The 20,573-nt window shown below is 39.9% G+C and overlaps 1 protein-coding gene across 3 annotated transcripts in view; it reads right to left on the bottom strand.

Annotated features, from left to right (window-relative positions):
- Window positions 1-239: 239 nt before the first annotated feature.
- Window positions 240-20,573, bottom strand: part of LOC119661611 (cytoplasmic protein NCK1) — a 67,765-nt gene continuing 47,431 nt past the window's right edge. For 2 of the 3 annotated variants that reach the window (XM_038071026.1, XM_038071027.1), the window contains exons 2-7: window positions 11,831-12,397; window positions 11,559-11,763; window positions 11,323-11,444; window positions 1,939-2,162; window positions 1,371-1,799; window positions 240-1,278 (exon numbers count right to left, since the gene is read on the bottom strand). In XM_038071026.1, the coding sequence (XP_037926954.1) occupies window positions 1,069-1,278; window positions 1,371-1,799; window positions 1,939-2,162; window positions 11,323-11,444; window positions 11,559-11,763; window positions 11,831-12,161 (1,521 nt within the window). In that variant the 5' untranslated portion in view covers window positions 12,162-12,397 and the 3' untranslated portion in view covers window positions 240-1,068. The remainder of the gene's footprint in view (window positions 1,279-1,370; window positions 1,800-1,938; window positions 2,163-11,322; window positions 11,445-11,558; window positions 11,764-11,830; window positions 12,398-20,573) is intronic. The other variant, XM_038071028.1, reaches the window with a different exon arrangement.

A 20,573-nucleotide genomic window follows, 5' to 3' on the forward strand; every position in this document is an offset into this window, starting at 1 on the left:
TCCAAGATTGTTTATCCAAATCCATAATCAATCAACATTTTAGTATGACTTATCAGCAATATCAGATTTTTTTCAAATAAATTCAATAGTAATCCAAATTACAATTCATGAATAATTGAAATCACACAATTGAGACTCCAGTTCAATGTGAGAACAGCAATCATGTCATAGAAAATTTCTTATTGAAGCCCTCGATACCTTCAGTGGAGCTTTTACTATTATTCAACAATAAAAACACATTTAATTAGAACTTCTCAGTTTTTATGAAAATGCTCCGCACACTTTTTCTCTCTCAACAATCATCAATTCAATCAATATTTCGCATATGTATAAAAAATCTTAAAATATAATATTCATACAAAATACACAAAAAATTTCCATACTAAGCATTTAATTAAATTATAATTATCTTAGATTTCTTCGTTTGTTTTTTTTTTCTTCTATTTCGCTATTAAATAAATTTATTTAAATTTGAAAATTATCTTCAGAAGTAAACACCTAGAAATTATAGTAAGCGATTTTCTCATATATTTACAGATTCGTTATTAATTATCATTTTACGTTGATATCATTATATCATGACTATTTGTTTATTTCTTTAATCTATTCATAGTAAATATACGATGAGTAGTTTCCATTTCATTTAGAAAATAAATGAGCGCGTAGCATTTGTTATAATGCAGTATTTCGTATTACAGATATCGCTTAGTATTCAGTAAGTTCATGATTTTCGTAGTTTTCTCTTCTTCATCTCGAACGCAGTTCAGCAAAGGGAGTAGATAAAAAAAAGGAAACGCGGAGTGGTCGGAGGAAGAATGAAGTCGCAAATCAAAAACGAAGATTCACATGTTTTATATCCAAAACGATTGCTTAACAATTAATTTGCATTTAGTTTTCTTGTTTCACATGAGGGATTTCACTTTACTCGATATTTATATTTCATATAAATTATTTTTGTGTGTTTGCAATTATTACTGTATTATATTAATATAAATAAAGTTTTAGTTTCACTTTGAGAGAAAATTGGAAATATATGTATAAAGAAAAGAAGAAAATTCACTTGTTGACTTAAGTGCCGTTCGCTTTCGGTAATGACCGTACTAAGTATAACTTTTCACCTTGCTTATTTGTGTAGATTGGTGCTCTTTGGTAATGATCCACTAATTGATCTAAAGTATGAAATTTACGTTGACCGATGCAGTACATGCCGTTTTCAACGTGAACACGAAAATGTTTGTTTCGACCAGGCGCCTTCAACGAAACGGAATAGTCGCCGATCTGGAGAAGAGGAAAAGCGATTGTTACAGTCAAATTCCTCCGTAATTGTGATGGGAAGATAATATAGTATTGTTCCAAAAAAAGTCACTTACATTAGTTTCACTATCTCGTATCAAAAAGTCACCGTCGTGACCGTGTTGATTGAGTACAGTATCACATTGATTTCGTGTTATGGCTCCATAATACCAGCTTTTACCCGCCAAATTAGGTCTTTCTAGAGGTACAGACTGCTGTTGCTGTTGTTGCATGGATGTCGACATAGAATCGTTCCGTCGATCAATTGAATCTCCTCCAGCGCTACCACTACCGCTTCCGGGTATGGTACCGCCACGATATGGTTGTGCTAAATATTCAGATAATTCTTGAAGATAATTGCGTGGAACTAAACCAATTTGACCAGATTGATTGCGCGCCTTATACCAATCAGGATCTGAAGACGGTCTATCGAGAATTTCGAGACGATCACCCTTTTCAAATGAGAGTTCTTGGTCGTTATTGGAAACGAAACTATAAAGGGCAACCTGAAAAATAATAGATAAATAACCTTTCAAAGACTAAGACTGTCTAAAATAGAGAATGTAGTCATTTGAGACAGAGATTCAGTTGGGATTAATTCTTTTCTTCTTATAAAATATGATTATATCCACATTTAGTACGTACCACAATATCTAAAACGTTTTCGGCCATAGCATATGTATGAACTTGTTCATCATTATCACATTCTTCAGTCGTATAGTTGCTCGGAAACCAACCAACAGCATTTCCACTTTGTCCACGCCACCAGCCATCATTTGACTTTTCAAGAATTAGAATCCGAGTGCCTTTTGTGAGTGAGAGTTCATCAGGTTGCTGGGCCTGATAGTTATATTTTACAATTGCCGTACCTAAATGAGAAAATATTCAGTGGAAATCACTTGTTCACAACGACTATGGTTTCAAATATAATAAATAAGATTTTAGTTTCTCTGAGCAAAATAACGAAAATGAAAATAATAAGTGAGCGATAAGTTTCAAATCTTGAATGTTAATTCTAACCCTTTTTTACGGTTACATTACAAGCAACTTCGCTCTTAATATTGTTCGCTGAATCTAAACCTGCGAAGACAACTTTCCCAAAGTGCAGTTTTTAAGGTTTTGTGTAAAACAAAATCTTATTAAAATCGATTCAGTCTCTATTTGTCTGTCAAACGAGCTTTTCTCCAAACGGCTAATCCCACGCATACAGCGCATAAATTTAGATGGAGTTTAAAGGGTGGGGGGGCTCTCCATACATGCAAAGGGGGGATTCAACATTTCTTTTCACCGGATATAGTCGTGTAGGGTATCACATGAAAGGTTTCGGTTAGTACTTTCCATAACTGATATTATTTTAGTCGTGAATTGCTAAGTGCGCGAATGAGCAGTCAAAATGTACACACTTAAAGTGAAACAGGACTCATTTTCGGAAACTACCCAACCTAAAAATTCGAAAAAAAATCAGTTTGGTGCGCTTAGATGTATTCTAGGCCTCAAAATATGACCCATTCCGATATCTGCTTAAATAAATTTACTAATAGTATATTACCAACTTTTAGAAATTGCCTAAAAGACTCCCCTTAAGTTTAACTTAGATGCATATCCTCGTGCATACACATGCCAAGTTTCATGAAAATTCAACTATTAGTGTCAAAGTTATAGCAGTTCAAACTTAACAATTTCGTTGGAATTAACAGCATCCTAAGCCATACAAATAAGATACTGACGTCATAATTAACGAGAATAATTAACATTCGAGTGAAATATTAAAATTCCATTCAAGAAGAATCTAATTCTCCCCAGCCCTTTTTTATATTTGATGTTGGTTAAATTCTTGCCATTTGCTAATAATATTAAACTTAGTGTGTGAAGCGTATGAGGTTGAGTATTATCAATACAGGACTTTCCATCAAATGATTTATTTAAATCGCTTCCTAAAAAATAGAGGGCAATGGAATTTTTAGCTATGTGACACGGAGCTGTCGCGCACTCGTCGCTCCTCACATCCTTTTCTTTTTCTTCAGTCGTTGTCCCTTTCACAAGTGGGGTCGGTTCATCGTGATCGATTTCGTCATTTTATTCTATCAAATGCCTGATCAGGATGTAATCGCGAAGCCTTTAAATCCCCATCCAGCGTATCAAACCACCGTTGTTCCAGCCGACTTTTTGGTTGCTTACCATTGACTTCGATGTTCAGACCAATATTGGCAAGTGAACTCTCGTTAGTGTGAATTACGTGACTACACCATCGAAAACGCCTCATTCGGATTTTTTCCACAATCGATGCAAACCCATATCGATCGCGGATATTATTATTTCAGACGTGATCGAAACGTCTCATGCCACCAGTGCAATGCAACATCTTCGTTTCCATTACCAAGACGCCGTTCATTGTCTTTTATAATCGGCCAACACTCAGAACTATAGAGAGCGGCAGACGGACAACATTGAAGTAAATTTTAGATTTGAGACGTGCGCTGATACGTCGATCTCAAAGAACACCAGTTGTAGAATGCTACTTCATCCAGGTTGCGCTGATGCGTAAAGCATTTCATTACGCTGTTCTCCATTAGCTGATAGCATTGATTCGAGATATTTAAATCGCTCAGTTCTGGCAATGGCAGTAACCTGCCCAGAACTGAACGATTTAAATATCTCGGCTCAATGCTATCAGCCATTGGAAAACTGCGTTATCAACCTCACATAGGGAAACACAAAGCCTTTTATACCTGAAGCGTCAAGCTTCCCTTTTCCCGACTTGTTTAGTTTGTTGTCAATGGAACCCATTCGTCCCTGAATTGGAATTAAAGGGCAATGACGGTTGGATTGAAATTTACTACAGGACTTGTAGCATTGATGAAGAGGACAAATGGTTCCCAAAAAGAAAAGGCAAGTCTTAATTATTTCAAACTAACTACAAAGTATGGAAGGTTTCGTGGATTCTGTACGTAGGAACATTTAGATGTTCAATGGTTCCATTTGCACAAACCACAGAGTGTAAGTAGGCTATACACCGTTTTTAACAGCTTTTACACTATATTAGGGGATTTCCGCTAAACTTCCCAATATGATGCTTCATGTGATGGTCTGCTTTACTACGTCGTTTTGTTGTTCCTTTGATTTCTAATACCCCCACTGCCCACTTTGCAAATTTAAACCACTCTTGAAAAGTAATAATCGATACATTTTATTTGATGCCCAACATTGGCTATATTCAGGGAGAAAATGTTACGCCTCGCTCCCTTTGGGGATTCCCATGCCCGCTTAAACTCAGTGTAGAACGAGGTCATTCACCGCATACATATGAGTTCACAGGTCCAAACCTTCTATCGAATTTCACATTGGTTTAGAAACGCTTTCCTCGTCTCTAGTAGAGACCTCTTAAATCGGACAATTTGGAACGCCACGCGACGGTAATTCCGGAAACATACTGATCATGGTGGTATTTTGATCTTAATCTATTTCAGATGACGTTGATATGATGGTTCAAATCACAGTTGAGTAAACGTAATGACGATTATAATCAGTAAATGGATTTAGTTTCATGATAACCCGATTATAATCGTAATCACAGATCATGATTCCGATTTTAAACATGTAATTGTAATCATGCAATGATGATCAACCAATTTAAACTTTGAATTAAAAACAAATTAGTGGATTGATGCAATGAGCAGAGTTTGCTAATTGGAACTGATTTTTTCTGCAAATTGGAGGAAGAGCCACTTTTAAAGTTTTGCACTGGCGTAAAGCAAAATGGTCGAATTTATGTCTGTCGGTCGGTCTGCCTCTGACATCCAATTTACCGGAATCGTCTCAAATGTGTGTCACGAAATCAGGTCGCAGCCAAAAACAGGAGGGATTCTGAGTCCATATATACTTGAATTTGGAGCGGACCAGATGGAGAACAACTTACTCTTACATTTTTGGTCCACGGACTCCTCATTTTGAGCATAGCACCCAAGTATTCAAAAAAACAGAAAGAATGACTGACGGTTTCGTCCAGGGCAGAGAGGCTGTTTCACCACTCGATACCTCATATCCCCAAAAAAAAATTAGGTTTAGCCTGACTTAGTAATAAAATACTGGCGATTTTAAGTTGGATATAATTCGCAACCTTGTAGTGTTTGCGATTACATAAAAAGGAACAATTTCCATTTACTGTCACTTTAAATCACGCTGCTCCGAGGGCAGATATGCGGCAGCGTCTGATGATTTGCCTCTACCTTGGGCGAAATTGTTAGGTTTCTTTCTACGATTTTCATTGCTACAATAGTCCCCGAGCAATCGGGCATTGGTCCAGTTTTGCACCAACCTTTGGTGATTAGGAAATTTAGTACTTAGCGGAATACCTATTTGCTTCTTTTAAATGTTTTATCCTGTTTGGCATAGAATCCAGTATGCAGCCTCAATCCTCATTAATGTCCATTGCTGGGGTTCTCTCTCAATTTTCTATATTATCCAAATCCAGAATCTGTCTATGCTTCTTTAAATCGTGAAATTTACAGGATGCGATCCATTCCATCCATTCCCCTCTGACAATCAAGTGAGAGTTAACACTGAAGCCATCCACAACACAGCCCTCCGCGACATCTGTAAGAGGGAAATGGATGCCGCAATAACCGCAGTCAACAGAGAACCTGGCAATGAAGCATCAACAAATGATTTTCACAACCAACTGAAGAACGTTACCATTGATGCGGCCACAAACATTCTTGGCCCCAGCCGCAAAAAGAGTCGGAACGGCTGGTTTGACGATGAATGTAAACTAGCAACGGAACGGAAGAATGCCGCATACCGAGTAATGTTGCACTCTCAAAGAACGCGGCCACGCGCAGAGACTTATCACGAACTCCGTCGAGCGGAGAAGCGACTTCACAGACGGAAACAGGAAGCCTGGGAGAACCAACATGTCTGTGAACTAGAAAAATACAGGGAGCAACCGCACCAGGCGCGGAAGTTTTACCAACAAGTCAGCAGGATGAAGCCTTATACACCTCGAATTCTCAGCCTGCCGAGACAAAGAGGGAAATCTGATTTTTGACAGACGCGGCATATTGGAGCGATGGGTTGAGAACTTTGATGAGCTACTGAACAACCAGAACATTGGCGAGTTGGAGGTCCCACCAACTGAAGACGATGGACAAACATTGCCACCACCAAATATAGAAGAAACAGTCCGTGCAATTCATCGGTTTACCAGGAGCCGATGGAATTACAGACGAATTGGTTAAATATGGAGGCGACTAATTACACCAAGTGGTTTATCAACTTGTACTCAAGGTGTGGGACAGCGAATCAATGCCTGACGATTGGTAAAGAGGCTTTACCTGTCCCATACATAAAAAGGGAGATGTCACGCAGTGCAGCAATTATAGAGGTATCACGTTGTTGAGTACCATCTATAAGATATTGTCCCCTATCTTGCTAGGCCGGATAGCCCCATACGCCCAGAGCATTATTGGCCCATACCAAAGAGGCTTCACTCCAGGAAAATCAGTAACTGATCAGATTTTCTCTTTGCGGCAAGTGATGGAAAAACTGTTAGAATATGGACATCAGCTGCACCATCTTTTCATTGATTTTAAAGCCGCCTATGATAGCCAGGGTAAAACTGTACACGGGCATGAGAAAATGCGGTATCCCAACGAAATTGATAAGACTGACTAGGTTGACCCTGCACGAGGCCAGATAAAAGCAGTAGGATCACTCTCGAGACCATTCGATATCAACGACGGTCTAAGACAAGGGGATGCCCTATCATGTGTCCTCTTTAACCTGGCCCTCGAGAAAGTGATCCGTGATGCTGAGGTAAATGCAAAAGGTACGATCCTCTTTAAGTCCACCCAACTACTGGCCTATGCTGACGATATCGACATCATGAGAAGAACGATCCGAGATGTACAAACTGCCTTCATCCATATCGAGGAGGCGGCTATCGGCGCGAGATCTTGGGCTACACATCAATGAAGACAGGACAAAGTATATGGTGGCAACGTCAGCACCGAAAACCAACCAACCAACAACATCAAACCGCACTGGTCGAATAGGAAGAATAAGGATAGGAGAATACAACTTTGAGACCGTTGACCATTCCTCCTATCTAGAATCGAAAATCACAATCGATAACAACTACGATGATGAAATCCGCGCGCGGTTGTTGTCAGCCAACAGAGCCTATTTCAGCTTACAAAAACTGTTTCGCTCGAAACGTCTCACTATAGGGTCAAAGCTCTTACTGTACAAGACAATGATCTTGCCAGTCCTCATGTATTCCTCGGAGACTTGGGTTCTTAGCAAGAAAACTGCGAACTCTTGGCCCCGTTCGAGAAAAATCATCCGAAGAATTTTTGGCCCCTACATAAGGATGGATGATTCCGTAGCCTAGATAACGACGAAATCTATGAGCAATACCACGACGGTTGTGGATAAAATCGGTCCGGAAAGTCTAGAAGGACAATATCTATGGTAGAAAAAGAAGACTATGCAGACCCTGCCTGAGGTGGAACGATGGCGTAGGTCAGGACGCGAGACAGCTTTTAGGGATATCGAATTGGTGGACCTCGGCGCGAAACCCGGATGTCTGGAGTTCCTTATTAAGGCAGGCCTAGACCGGATACCGGTTGTTGCGCCGTTGATGATGAGTGAAGGTATAGCACCTTTTTAAAACAAACAACTTTACGATAGGCCAAACAACCAAGAATGGCTCTGGATAACGCCTCAGGCTATCCTCCTGCTTACGAAAACTAGCAACCTTCTTGAAGAGACACTGCAGATTTTATTATAAAAAATTGTTATATTGAAAAAAGATGAAATTTACATGCGTTGCATTTTCCTTATATCCATTTTGCGACATATCTTTCAAAGTTATGTTTCGAAATAACGAACAAGTTCGAAACAGCGAACAGACCCTGTTTTATTTTGTTCACTATATCGCAAAGCTATTCTATATATCGCATGGGAAAAATTGTTAACTTCGTGTTGAATCTCAATCACGTTACTTCTGTATTCCATATTTGACATTTCGCCAAAGTATATTATGGTATTTTTCTATCATTAAATACATATATATGTCGAAAATCGTGCCAACAAAATGTCATTTGTGATTAATTTTGCCTTCGTTCTTCCATTGGAAGATACGCAACGCTGACAGTGATGGCGGAAGTTCGTTCCTATACTAGCTCTAAGGTAATAAACAGGGTGATTTGCCCGCGGGAAAGTGTGAAGATAAGAAATTGGAAGCGTTACTTATTCAATACCCGAATCGAACATTTGCAGAATCAGAAAACGTTCATTCGGCGATATTTAGACATTTAAAGCCATCCAAAAAAAAATCGAAAGAAATGAAGTGGGATATTGTACCGTTTGTTGTCTCAGTGACGCAAAAGCAGAACTTGTATGTATCGTATCGTAACGGCCAATGAATAAAAACTGCAAGTCAGTATCAAATATTCATGATGTGAAGCACAAATTCTACATTTCCGAGAGAATTTGAGCTAACAGTATGTAGTATGTTATAAAATAATACAGAGAGAGAATCGCCAAGGCACACTATCCGTACGAAGAATACGAGGTTAAACAATTAACTGATTTTATTGCCGCCCTTGTGGTAAAACTGCAACCTTCAAATTCCCTTCCCCTTCCCCGGCATCATTCTGCTCTCCATTGATATATTCACCGTCGCTCTAGCTTGTTTAGTTCGTCTGCTGTGTCGTGTTGAGTAGACGTGTGTTGGTGGTGCTCGTTATGAAAATGGAGAAACGAAATCTAGAGCAACGAGTCGCGATAAAATTTTGCGCCAGATTGGGCGAAACAGCTTCGGAAATGTATGCTAAAATTATTAAAGTGCATGGTGATAGTGCTCTTAGTCGTGCCTGGGTGTTTCGATGGCATAGAGTTTAAAGAGGGGCGTGAAAGCGTGGAAGACGAGGCGCGGAGTGGGAGATCAGTCGAAGTGCGGACTGATGCGAATGCGCAGCGTGTGCGCGCCCTAATCCGTGAAGATCGGCGTTTAGCAGTTCGAATGTTGATCTCGGAACTGGGTATGAACCGTGAAACAGTCGGACAAATTTTAACAGGCGATTTCGGGGTGAAAAAGTTGTGTGCATGAGCAAGTCGAAGGTGAAAACGATGTTTATTATTTTTTTTAATAGCCATGGAATCGTACATAAAGAATTTGTTCCACCAAGGCAAACCGTAAACCAAGTCTACTATCGCCAAGTACTCGAAAGATTGCGAAAACGAGTCAACAAAGTGCGCCCAGACATCGCTCCTTCATCACGACAACGCTCCATGCAACACCGCCCTCAGCGTGTCCCAGTATTTTAGCCTCTAAAGGGATTACCGTGTTGCAACAGTCGCCTTATTTGCCCGATATGTCACCCTCTGACTTTTTTTGTACCCTAGAACAAAATCGGTGGTCAAAGGAACCCATTTTCAATCAATTACGGACATCCAAGCGGCCGTGACGAGGGTATTCGCAGACATCTCAGTCGAAGCGTTCCAAAAATGTTACGAAGAGTGGAAAACGCGCTGAAATCGCTGTACAGCTGCCCAAGGCGACTACTTTGTAGGGGATGGCAGAGTTGTAGAATAATTTTTAAATATACGGTTTTTATGGAATCAGTCTCATTACTTAATTGTCTAATCTCGTACGTGGTGAGTTGAAATCTGAAGAAAAAAGTCAAAGGAGACAATGAAGTTGCTTTTCCAACTAAACAACGCATTTTAAAAGACATTAAAACTACTTGCCACACCAGTAGTAGTATCTAGATCTTTCGTTACTATCCTTTCCAATCGGTTCCAATTTAAATAGACGACTCATGCTCTACCTAAACAACGTTTTCACACTTAAGATACGAGAAAGTGGATTGATTCGGAATTATTTTTAAAATAACTGCTTTCTTTCAAGATCATAACATAGCCATTCTGACCGACTGCCAAGCGGCCATCAAGGCCTCGTACTCAGCGACATTTTCCAGGGGCAGTGCAGAGACGCGATGAACCGTCTGGGCGGCACGCTAAAGATCACCCTCCTCTGGATTCCGGGGCATAGGAACATAGAGAGGAATGAGCGGGCTGACGGATTGGCCAGGCGAGGGTTTGCTCTTGGCAGTTCTTCGGCGAATACAGTCGGTGTTCCGCTGGCGGCTGTCGCGGGTCGTGTCTACTCGCACTACCTAGCTGTCGCGGGCTTAAGATGGCGAAGGTTCACGAGCTTTGCCAAGTCAAGGAGAATTTGGCCCGCTTATAACATAGCCCGATCATGAGAGCTCCTGTGCCAGACGCGTGCAAATGCATTCAAGATTACGGCGGTCTGCACGCGGCAATGGCCCATAGGAGACCATACCGCTAGGCTCTGCATACCCTACAATTTGCAGCTCTAGTTAGAGTCAGGCTACGGACACTGAGTAAACCATTCTTTGGGAACCTCAGAGAGATTTCTAGTTGCAGGGTGGGAGAGTTGCTTTCTTTCGTGAATGCTACGGGCTGACTATGAAGATCCAAGCCGGCTAGACTCTGCCTCCATGCTCCCATAACAGCAGTCACGGTCTTAGGAGTTTGTGGCATTAAAGCGGCGCACAACAGCGATAATTGGTCTCCTCGGAGCTGCCGCTGATACCTACCTACACATGCCAGGATTCACATATGTTGTTGACGCATAGAACTGTAAATGGATACGGTTTGTGGCATCAAAACGGCGCACCAAACCTCTAACTGGGCTCATCAGAACGGCCACTGATACCTACCTACCCTTCAAGATCATGGAGGTTGTAAATTCAAAGTAATCTATCATATCAAAAATGATACATCGATTGACTATAAATACCAATTAAAATTCCGGGTAACACGGATTTTCTTTTAATCAGGCGATTCCAATGAGAGTATGAATACAAATAAGTTTGGAATTGCTTGCAATGTAACCTTATTATTTGAAATTTTCGTATCTTAATAAAAATAAAAATGAAAGCTACCCAATTGGCATAATTCATTGTTTAATACATTCATAAAAAAATATACTCAACTTACCAATTGCTTCAGAAGGATCCGGAGGTAATCTCCTAGACATTGTTGGACTTTCAATTTGCCTAGACGGTGAAATATTTGGCAATGTTTTAGAACCGGAACCTTTTTTCACTTTTTTCTTAATACTAAAAACAAAAGAAATTTAAATTAAGGTCAAAAGTTTGCAAAACAAAATAAATTAAAATTAAATATCGCCGCATAATCAATGAAACGATAATTTTTTTGGATCAGAAATTTACCTATCGAAAAGGGATGGCTTTTCTTTTTTAACATAATTACTTGGGACATAACCCGATTGATTTCGATTATTTTGAACACGCCACCAATGTTTGGAATCATCGAGTAGAAGATATCTTTCATTTTTCCTTAAATCTAATTCTTGTGCGCCTTGTGCTGCATAATCGTATTTGGCTACAACATAGCAAACATCTTCTTGTGATTTGCCTGAAAGAAATATTGAGAAGGCATTGAGAAACCTTACAGTGAGGACATAAAACAAGGTCTAGCTTACCGTGCTTCATATTTCCCGCCATTAGTTGTCCACCACAACCAATCAAACCGTTACTGCAATCTCCGTTTGAATTATTCGTACTACTGCTAAACGTCACACTTTTCTGTGTGCTATAATTAGATGAAGTCGATAGATTACGATGATGTGCTGCTGGCGATCCAGGTGCTCCTTGATGATGTGATTGCTGCCATGAACTAGATGCTAAGCCGCCACTGTTGCAAGTAGGACCATAGGACGACGAGAAATTGTTAATGTCTGCTTGTGAACGATTTACCGCTGCTGAGGAGGAATCGGGGATGCTGCGTGTGAATCGTTGGGGATGTTCCAACATTCCAACAAGAGGATGTTCTTTTTTGTGGAAATAGGTTTCTTAGCGAGATTTTCTTGCTGGCTTCAGTAGGTGGCGCTGTGCTTAGTCACTAATACGCCATTTTTGCCGATGTGTAACGAATCGATCAACTACAATACCGTTTTTAGATTAATGGATTTGGCACGACGTTAAATACTATTCTGAGTAGATGGGGTCAGTCCAAAAGTTGAACGAATATTTTCCACTCACACTCATAACTGTAATGAAAGTTGTAAGAATAAGAATTGATTCATGTATGCACAAAATAAATTTAGGAGCGATTGCAACGGGCATAGCTGGTGTTTTCCTCGGTTCAGAACATTGATCGGTTTGGAAGCAGCGACGACCGACGTAATGTAAAAATATTAATCGATATTTTAGTGAAATTTATTCTCTGATGCACTTCAACCGTATTTCTAAAATTTAGATGCGCTACCAACTCAAGATTATCAGGAAATCGATATAAGAATATTGAAATTGGAGAGTGTAGTTAGTCATTTCGAATTTTGACTTTAATTCTACAAAGTGTAATTCCAGGACTTCTTCGATCCATTTTGACTCTTTTTCAAAAAACATCGCTCCCTCCGACCAGGATTGGCATTCTGTACTGCAGGTCTGTTATGCACTTTAAATTGTTGCATAACACCGACAGACATAAATAATACTTGCACCCATCGCATTTCACACAGTGCAGATACTGTTAATAATTTTCGCATCGTAATTTTAATTTATGTATCAACAAACATGGCTTCAATGACACTGGTTAAGTAAGAAGCATGAACAACCAGCGACTTTACTGTTAGTGTGAGTATGCACGCATCAAATCATTCTCACAGTGTTCCAGCGATGATATTCAATTAAACAATTTTTTCAGTTTAACGAAACTGTTAGATTGCAATTGAAGAAACAATTGGTCGTAAGCGTCGTTGCGTGTGAGGACGTTGACCTACCACCGTAGTAACCTAACGCTCCATGTCATAGAAACGTCTGAATAAAAATGTGCTGTGTTTAATATCCGGTGCATGTCAAACTAAATTGAAAAGTTTGTAGGTTGTAGACCAATTGTTGGTGCAGAATCATAGGCATTTGAAAATTGGATTTTCTTGTGAGCAGTTAAATGGAGCATAAAGGAATCCATCATGGTTTAACTTCAATAAGATTTTTTTTTGAAATTTGAGTAATACAAACTTAGTTCCTCTCCAAGCACAATTTCTTATTACAAAAAAGTCAACGAATCGTCTAAAGAAAAGGCTGTCCAATGTTATAGTGCGATAACCTCACTTCAATCTCATGAGGCAGTTGGGAAACAAACTCAATATAGGCATTTTGGTTTGTTCAATAATAATCCCAGAAAAAGATCCATGAATCAATTCTTGGCAACAACATTTTCAGATCGTTCTTTACGATTCTGTTCTACGTTTTTTGAAAAAAAAAACCGTAAACAAATGGGATACACTCCCTTTGTAAATCTAACTAATGATGGTTCAACCGTTTCGACTTCTGATTGTTTTACTGTAATGCCTCTATGGGATTAGATGATGGTCAAAGGCCATCCTGGTTGGCCGGAGTCGACCTAGAGAAGTGGGCTACCCAAAAAAACTTAAAAAATTGACCGCGAAATTCCGCCCACAAATATTGAAGCTCCATTGAAGTATTTTTTTTTTGAGAATGAGATTCCTAAGTCCGCATCAACTTAATGCTGGACCGGACCAAATGGGGAGCAACTTACTCCCTCTTTTTTTTTTTTTTTGGTCCACGAGCTCCTCGTTTAGGGCTTAGCACCCAAACTTTACAAAACGTCAGGCGATGACGGCTTTACGGTTTCTTACCACGGCAGAGGCAAATCGTCAGACCCTGCCTCACCTCTGCCCTGGGAGCAGCGTGACCTCTGCCCTGGTAACAAACCGCAAAGCCGTCATCGCCTGACGTTTTTTTTTCCATTGAAGTGTTCCGTCGATACGAGCTTGCACGTCTCTGCGCTAGCTGGGCTCTGGAATGTAGGAGGGGATCCTTTGAACGCTACAGTTCCTCATGTGTTATTATACAAAACTTCATGTATCCTTAAACCGATGCATCGATCAGCACCGAAACCTTAAAAACAAACAGAAATATAGCAGGAGCCCATCGGAGGGAAACATCCCAGCTAAAACTGGAAATAGAAAAAAATCATTGCAAGCGTAGAGATGTTCCTATTATTGTGAGCTTTGCGAGTTCGAAACAAAGAGGAGAAGAGGAAGCGGAGTAAACGCAAATTAGGTTGGAAATGGAGGAACCCCGCCGCCAACATTTCGCTCTCTCTCACTTCTGATATTATATTAGGTTGTTGCAAATGAAATGGCCGTTTTGGTCCTAAAATTTGAAACGACTGTAAAGCATACAAAAATTTATTTATTTAATCAAAATAGGTGCCAGTCGATTCAAAACACTTCTTCCAGCGAGATTCAAGAGCATTTATGCCAGTTTCGTTGATAAATTCGTTGAAGGCAATTTTGACAGCCTCTTCATTCCTAAATTGTGTTTCCGCCAAAAAATGATCCAAATGCTTAAAAAAGTGGTAGTCGGTTGGCGAAAGGTCCGGTGAATATAGTGGATGAGTAAGAGTCTCATACTGCAATTCGTTCAGCTTTTGAATCGTTGTTCTGGAAACATGAGATTATGCATTGTCGTGAAGGAGTATCACATCATCTCTGTAGGCCAATCTCGGACATTAAATACTCAATTTTTTCGTGCATTTTCTCGGGTTTGGCACAGTATATCTGTGCATTTATCGTTTCTCCAAGTGCCAAGAAAGAATAGAGGATAACTCCAGCTGTAGACCACCAAACAATCACCATTACCTTCTTCGGATGGAGGCTCGGTTTCGGCATAGGCCTCGGTGGCTCATCAGCATCTAGCCATTGTGCTGATCGGTGACGATTGTCGTATAATATCCACTTTTCATCACATGTCGCTATTCTGTGCAAAAAGGGATCGCTTCTGTTGCGGGTGAGTAAAGAACTACAAATTTCCATTCGAAGCACCATGTTTTGCTCCGTAAGGGCATGTGGAACCCATTTGTCGAGCTTTTTCACCTTTCCAGATTGTTGCAAGTGCCGGGAAACTGTCGAATACTGTACTCCCAGTTTCTCTGCAATGTCTCTCACAGACTGACGTGTCTCGGATTCGACTAGCAAACGCAGCTCGTCGTTGCCAATCGATGATCCTGGATGTCCACGTGGCTCACTTTGAAGGTTTCCGTCGCCTGACCGCAATTTTTCGAACCACCGCCGTGTGGTTCGTTCGCTTACCGTATCAGCTCCAAATACGCTGTTAATGTTCTTGGTCGCCTCCGCTGTTTTATGACCAAATTTGAACTCATACAGAAAAAGTATACGTTTTTAGCTCTTTTCCATCCATTTTTCCTGTCTATTCACTGTTATCACAACAATGCTCAAAACTGAAATGACTCTTTGATTAAATGTAGGAGTCTTTATAGTTCATTAGCCGACATCAATAGCGCCAACTGGTGGTGGTTTGATACAGCAAAATCGCAACTAACTTTATTTGATTGCCAAATCGGCCATTTGATGTGCAAAAACCTAATACATGGAATTAGAAAAGTTTGCGTTCCTCTCATGATGATTAAGGAGATGTCTTTCCTTCGGGAAAACAATGTTGCCTGCGGGTCGCAACTAGGCGCGGAGTCCGGCCAGCACAAAAATTCTTATCTCGTTATCAGATTCCAAACAAAGAAGCGTAGATTCTTGTGCTTCTTCTTTTGATTTTTACTTGTTGTTTCTCTTACTCTACGACGGGGACCGACTCTTTCGGTGATTCTCTTACTAGAATACACTGTGCACATTAAGTGGCATCCTCCAATATTATGGCTGAATATCTGAAACAGAAGATTGAAGATGTGATCTGTTTTGGATCGCGGTACCCGTGTCCGAAGATTCACGGCTCCATGGACCCGGTCGTTTTCTTCTGAAAGGTTCGCGAAATATCGCCAAAATGCATATCTTCTGAATGATAACGACGTTTCAGATGCTCATCCTATTCAGGACGGAATCGGGGATCGTTGTCTTAGAGCAGTCTTAATTTAATTAAGGTAGATCCAACATATTTTCTAGAGTCATGAAAACTTGATAAGTTTTGTATTTAGCAGTAGCAGTGATACTAAGAAAACTGTATATATTCGCAATCATCATTCGGATCAACCCTTCGATGTAGTGACTAGACAGCCTGCGGGGCAGCAACTCAAAAATGACGCGAAAGATCAAGCTAGACAAAAGGGGGGACCTTATTAAGTGGCACCAGTCCCAAGGTTGAGAGCTGGAGATAGTAAATGAAGCTTGGAGCTATAAAAAAAAACTCATAGTGGAAAGTACTTATGGTGTAATACCTCGTCATAAGAATATCTTTTGATATCATTACTCTTTATCTGGTGTGGAGTGGCATACTGCTGCAGAGAATATACTTTTAATTAACCTTCACACGTCGGATAGAGGAAGGAAATTAATTGGGATGATTTATGGCTCATAGCTTGCCTTGTTCCCGGGCAATTTGCAGTATTTATGTATGTAGTCCAATGTATGCCAGTTTTCCAGATCAGAAGTGATCTACATTAACTTCATAACGATGTAAACACTCGATATTCACCTTTTTCGCAAATTAAAAATTGTTCTAACAACTGCAAAATCGAAACCAACAGATTGAAGTCATTCCGCCAGGGGTCTATCCCACAAACTAAACATGAAAGCTATTACGTGCATCAACATAAGTAATGTGGAAATTGATGGTACATCAGTGCAATTAACAATTTCTTAATTTTAGAAATTAATTTTCCAGATTGCTGAGTTATGATGTAGCAACCCACTACACCTCCTTCAAATCGCTACAAACTATTTCGAACTGTTTACAGGCCACGGCTGCATGAAGCGAATTCAATCCCGGTTTCGTTCCGAAAAAAAAACGGTGTTGGCGCTATAATAATCGATAAATCCCTAAATTTTGACAAGAAGGTACTTAACGGGTCAGCAGAAGAATCATTGTGAGTAATTTTGTAATAATTTCTTAAAAGAATCTATAACCTTAATCGTTGGAATTTGATTTCTAACAAAATCACCAACAAGAACTTTTGCCCCTGGAGATGCTTCAAAAACAAAGTATATCTAAAATACAATGTTCGGAGTGAGATCGAACCACTCGGAGTAGGTGAGGGGGGGCTTTTACCTTTGCCTTGAAATCGGTCTCAGTGTTTTCCAAGCTGTGGAAACGAAAGGACGTCAGTTATTATAAATTTCTGCGCGGCCGTGTCACAAAAACAATGAATCAATGAAGTTTTGTGCTAAACTGAAAGAATGTCTTGAGGAGGCTAACAAAATGATTCGTGAGGCATGCGCTCTGTCCTACTCACAAGTTTCAAATTGATTAAAGGCTCTTAAAGGGGGGCGGGAAAAGGTTCAAGACGAACAACACTTGGTTGTTGGACGATTGTTGGACTCCGGCCGTTTTATTCCTCAAGGACAAACAGTTAACGCTGCCTAAATAAATGATCAATTTCGACCCCTCGAAGTCTCCGCTTTTCCAACGAATGTCAAAACTAAGACTAGCTTTGGAAAGTACTAACCGATACCTTTCATTTGATACCCCTCATGACTATATTTGATGAAAGAAAATGTACACCCACCTTTTGCTAGTATGGGGACCTCCCCTTAAATTCGCCGTAAAAGGATGTAACTAACTGTATGCGTGAACGTTCATAGTTTGCACCATTCCATCAAATTTGGACAGTCTCCGAGAAAAATGCATGTGACGGACAGACAGACAGTAAACCGATTTTAATAAGGTTTTGTTTTACACGAAACCTTAAAAAGGGAGGAACGATAAATGTCAAATAATGGTTGATTGTTACTTCCGAAAGACCTCAATCATTGCTTTATAGGATCATTTGTTATGTTATGTGGATCTGGTGGAGAAATTGCATACTCTATCCTTTCAAAATTGAGCCAAACTAATCAGTAATCTTTAGGAAGGAGGGGGACTTTCGTATATTTTAAGGATCGTAGAGGCACTTTGCGGGAACTAAATTTGTCGTACGGTGTGAACCTAGTTTAATAGTTCGAGTGTCCGAAAAGGCAATTAAAAATTATTTAAAGAAAGCCATGACGTATCCGTCAAGCAGAAATGTCGGAAATGCTTTGTATGGGGATACTTTTGCCTATTATGTTGTTGTTGTGTTGAATAAAAAAAAAATACAAGCAGAGGAACTGGTGCACTGTCTTTGGTATGGACACTGTCACACGCGCCCTTACCTTACTTTATGCAGATGATATTTTCATAGCAAAGGTGACTGCGAGCACTTGTCCAAAATGGAATGATCGCCTCATGCAACACAATCTCAGATTGGATGTGAATAAAACAAAGTTTCTGATGGCCGATCGCAATAGTAGTGATCACGAATTAAGCTCCTTTTCTTGAAATTCTCGATATTAACGGAGATATAAGCGTTTAAAGTTTTTCCCAAGATTCCTCCAAATTTCAGCAATTTTCTTGGCTCCCAGACCCCACTACCTATATACCATTTTGAAGCTCAGACCCTCCCCCGATAGTAGTGATCACGAATTAAGCTCTTTTTCTGCAAATGCTCAATATTAATGGAGATATAAGCGTTTAAAGTTTTTCCCAAGATTCCTCCAAATTTCAGCAATTTTCTTGGCACACAGACCCCCCAACCTAAATACCATTTTGAAGCTTAGACCCTCCTCAGGTAGTAGTGATCACGAAAGGGGGGGGGGGAATATCTATGGTAGAAAAAGAAGAAGAGGCAGACCGTGCCTGATATGGAGCGATGGCGTAGGTCAGGACGCCAGCTAGCTTTTAGGGATATCGAATTGGTGGACCTCGATCGATATAGGGTTACACCGATCGTGGAAAAATTGCGGGAGCGGCGTCTTCCGTGGTATGGTCATGTAACTCGCGCTTACGAGAATTCACTTGCTAAAATTGGTTCGAACATCCAAGTCGATGGAAAACGACCAAAGGCTGCCCGACCAAGCAGGGGATGGTGATTTGAGAGTCTGTCAACTGCATCCCGATCAGGCCTTTGACCAAGCAAAATGCCGCAACCGATCAAGACGAGCCGATCCCGCTTCTGAATGGGATAAATGACGAAGAAGAAAAAGAAAAAGTAGGAATGAAGTATAAATGTCTTGGTGTAAATTTAAAATTTATCCGGCTTGATAGCTATTAAAATTCAGCGGAGATCGGAAACGCGCGTGAATCCTAAAGATTATTAAAACTAATATTCGAAAGTCCTCTTATTGCTATAACGCTGATACTGTTAAGTGAAACATATACGAGTAAATACAACGGTATAATGATTGTAATACATTATTGATTGAAAAAGCCTTTTTTAAGATTTTGTGTAAAACAAAACCTTATTAAAATCGGTTTCCACTCTGTCTGTCTGTCCGTCACACGTATTTTTCTCAGAAGCGGATATAGCGATTGACACCAAACTTGGTGGAAAGGGAACTGTGAACGCACGTGAGTAACATCCTTTATTTTAATTTAAGGGGGGTCTCCATACATGCAAAGGGGTGTGTAAATTTTTTTTCATCAAATATAGCCATGTGAGGTATCAAATGAATGCTCTCGGTTAGTACTTTCCGAAGACGGTCTTAGTTTTCACATTTGTTGGAAAGGTCGGGAGTGGCTACAATATAGAGCATGATTTCACCAAGTTTGGTGGAAATCGCACTATTATTAACAAAGTTATAATAGGTCAAAGTTGTCGTTTCTTTACAAATTTAAGACTATGAATGTCACCCGAATATCACCCGAAAGTGGATACTCTCGCATAATATATGCATATATTACGTGCTACGTATTAATGCGGCAAATTTACAATCAAATGTCATTATATAAGAAATACACAAAACCTTTGATACCTGAAGGATCAAGCTTCCGGTTTCCCGACTTGTTTATATTTAAATTCTTTTTTTTTACTTAATTTGTCAAGAAACCTTTATGAATAAAATCAAAGAAAAACAATTTTTCGGGAAATCCCTATTTGAAGTCTAAGTGGCATTATTTACATTTGAAAATTATCAAATTGTTAGGCGTCAGTAGTATATTTTACTGCATCTTGGTTTTTCCGGCAAACACCTAACAAATTCTTCAGTTCATCGGGGAGACAACGACGGAGAGGAATACCACGCAAATTTTCAACTGGCTGGTATATGGCTATCTAAGCAGGAGTCGATGTTTTCGTTGATGGCCTGCTAGTTATGTCTTAGAAGTCGCCACCAATATACTATACAGGATATTCCTCATTATTCGCAAAACAGAATTTTACTTGGGGAGCATTTGTACATTGTGCTTTACTCTATAGTAAAACATCTCAAAAGGTAA

The sequence above is a fragment of the Hermetia illucens genome, chromosome 1 (assembly GCF_905115235.1).
Source record: "Hermetia illucens chromosome 1, iHerIll2.2.curated.20191125, whole genome shotgun sequence".
In the NCBI taxonomy this organism is placed as follows: Eukaryota; Metazoa; Arthropoda; class Insecta; order Diptera; family Stratiomyidae; genus Hermetia; species Hermetia illucens.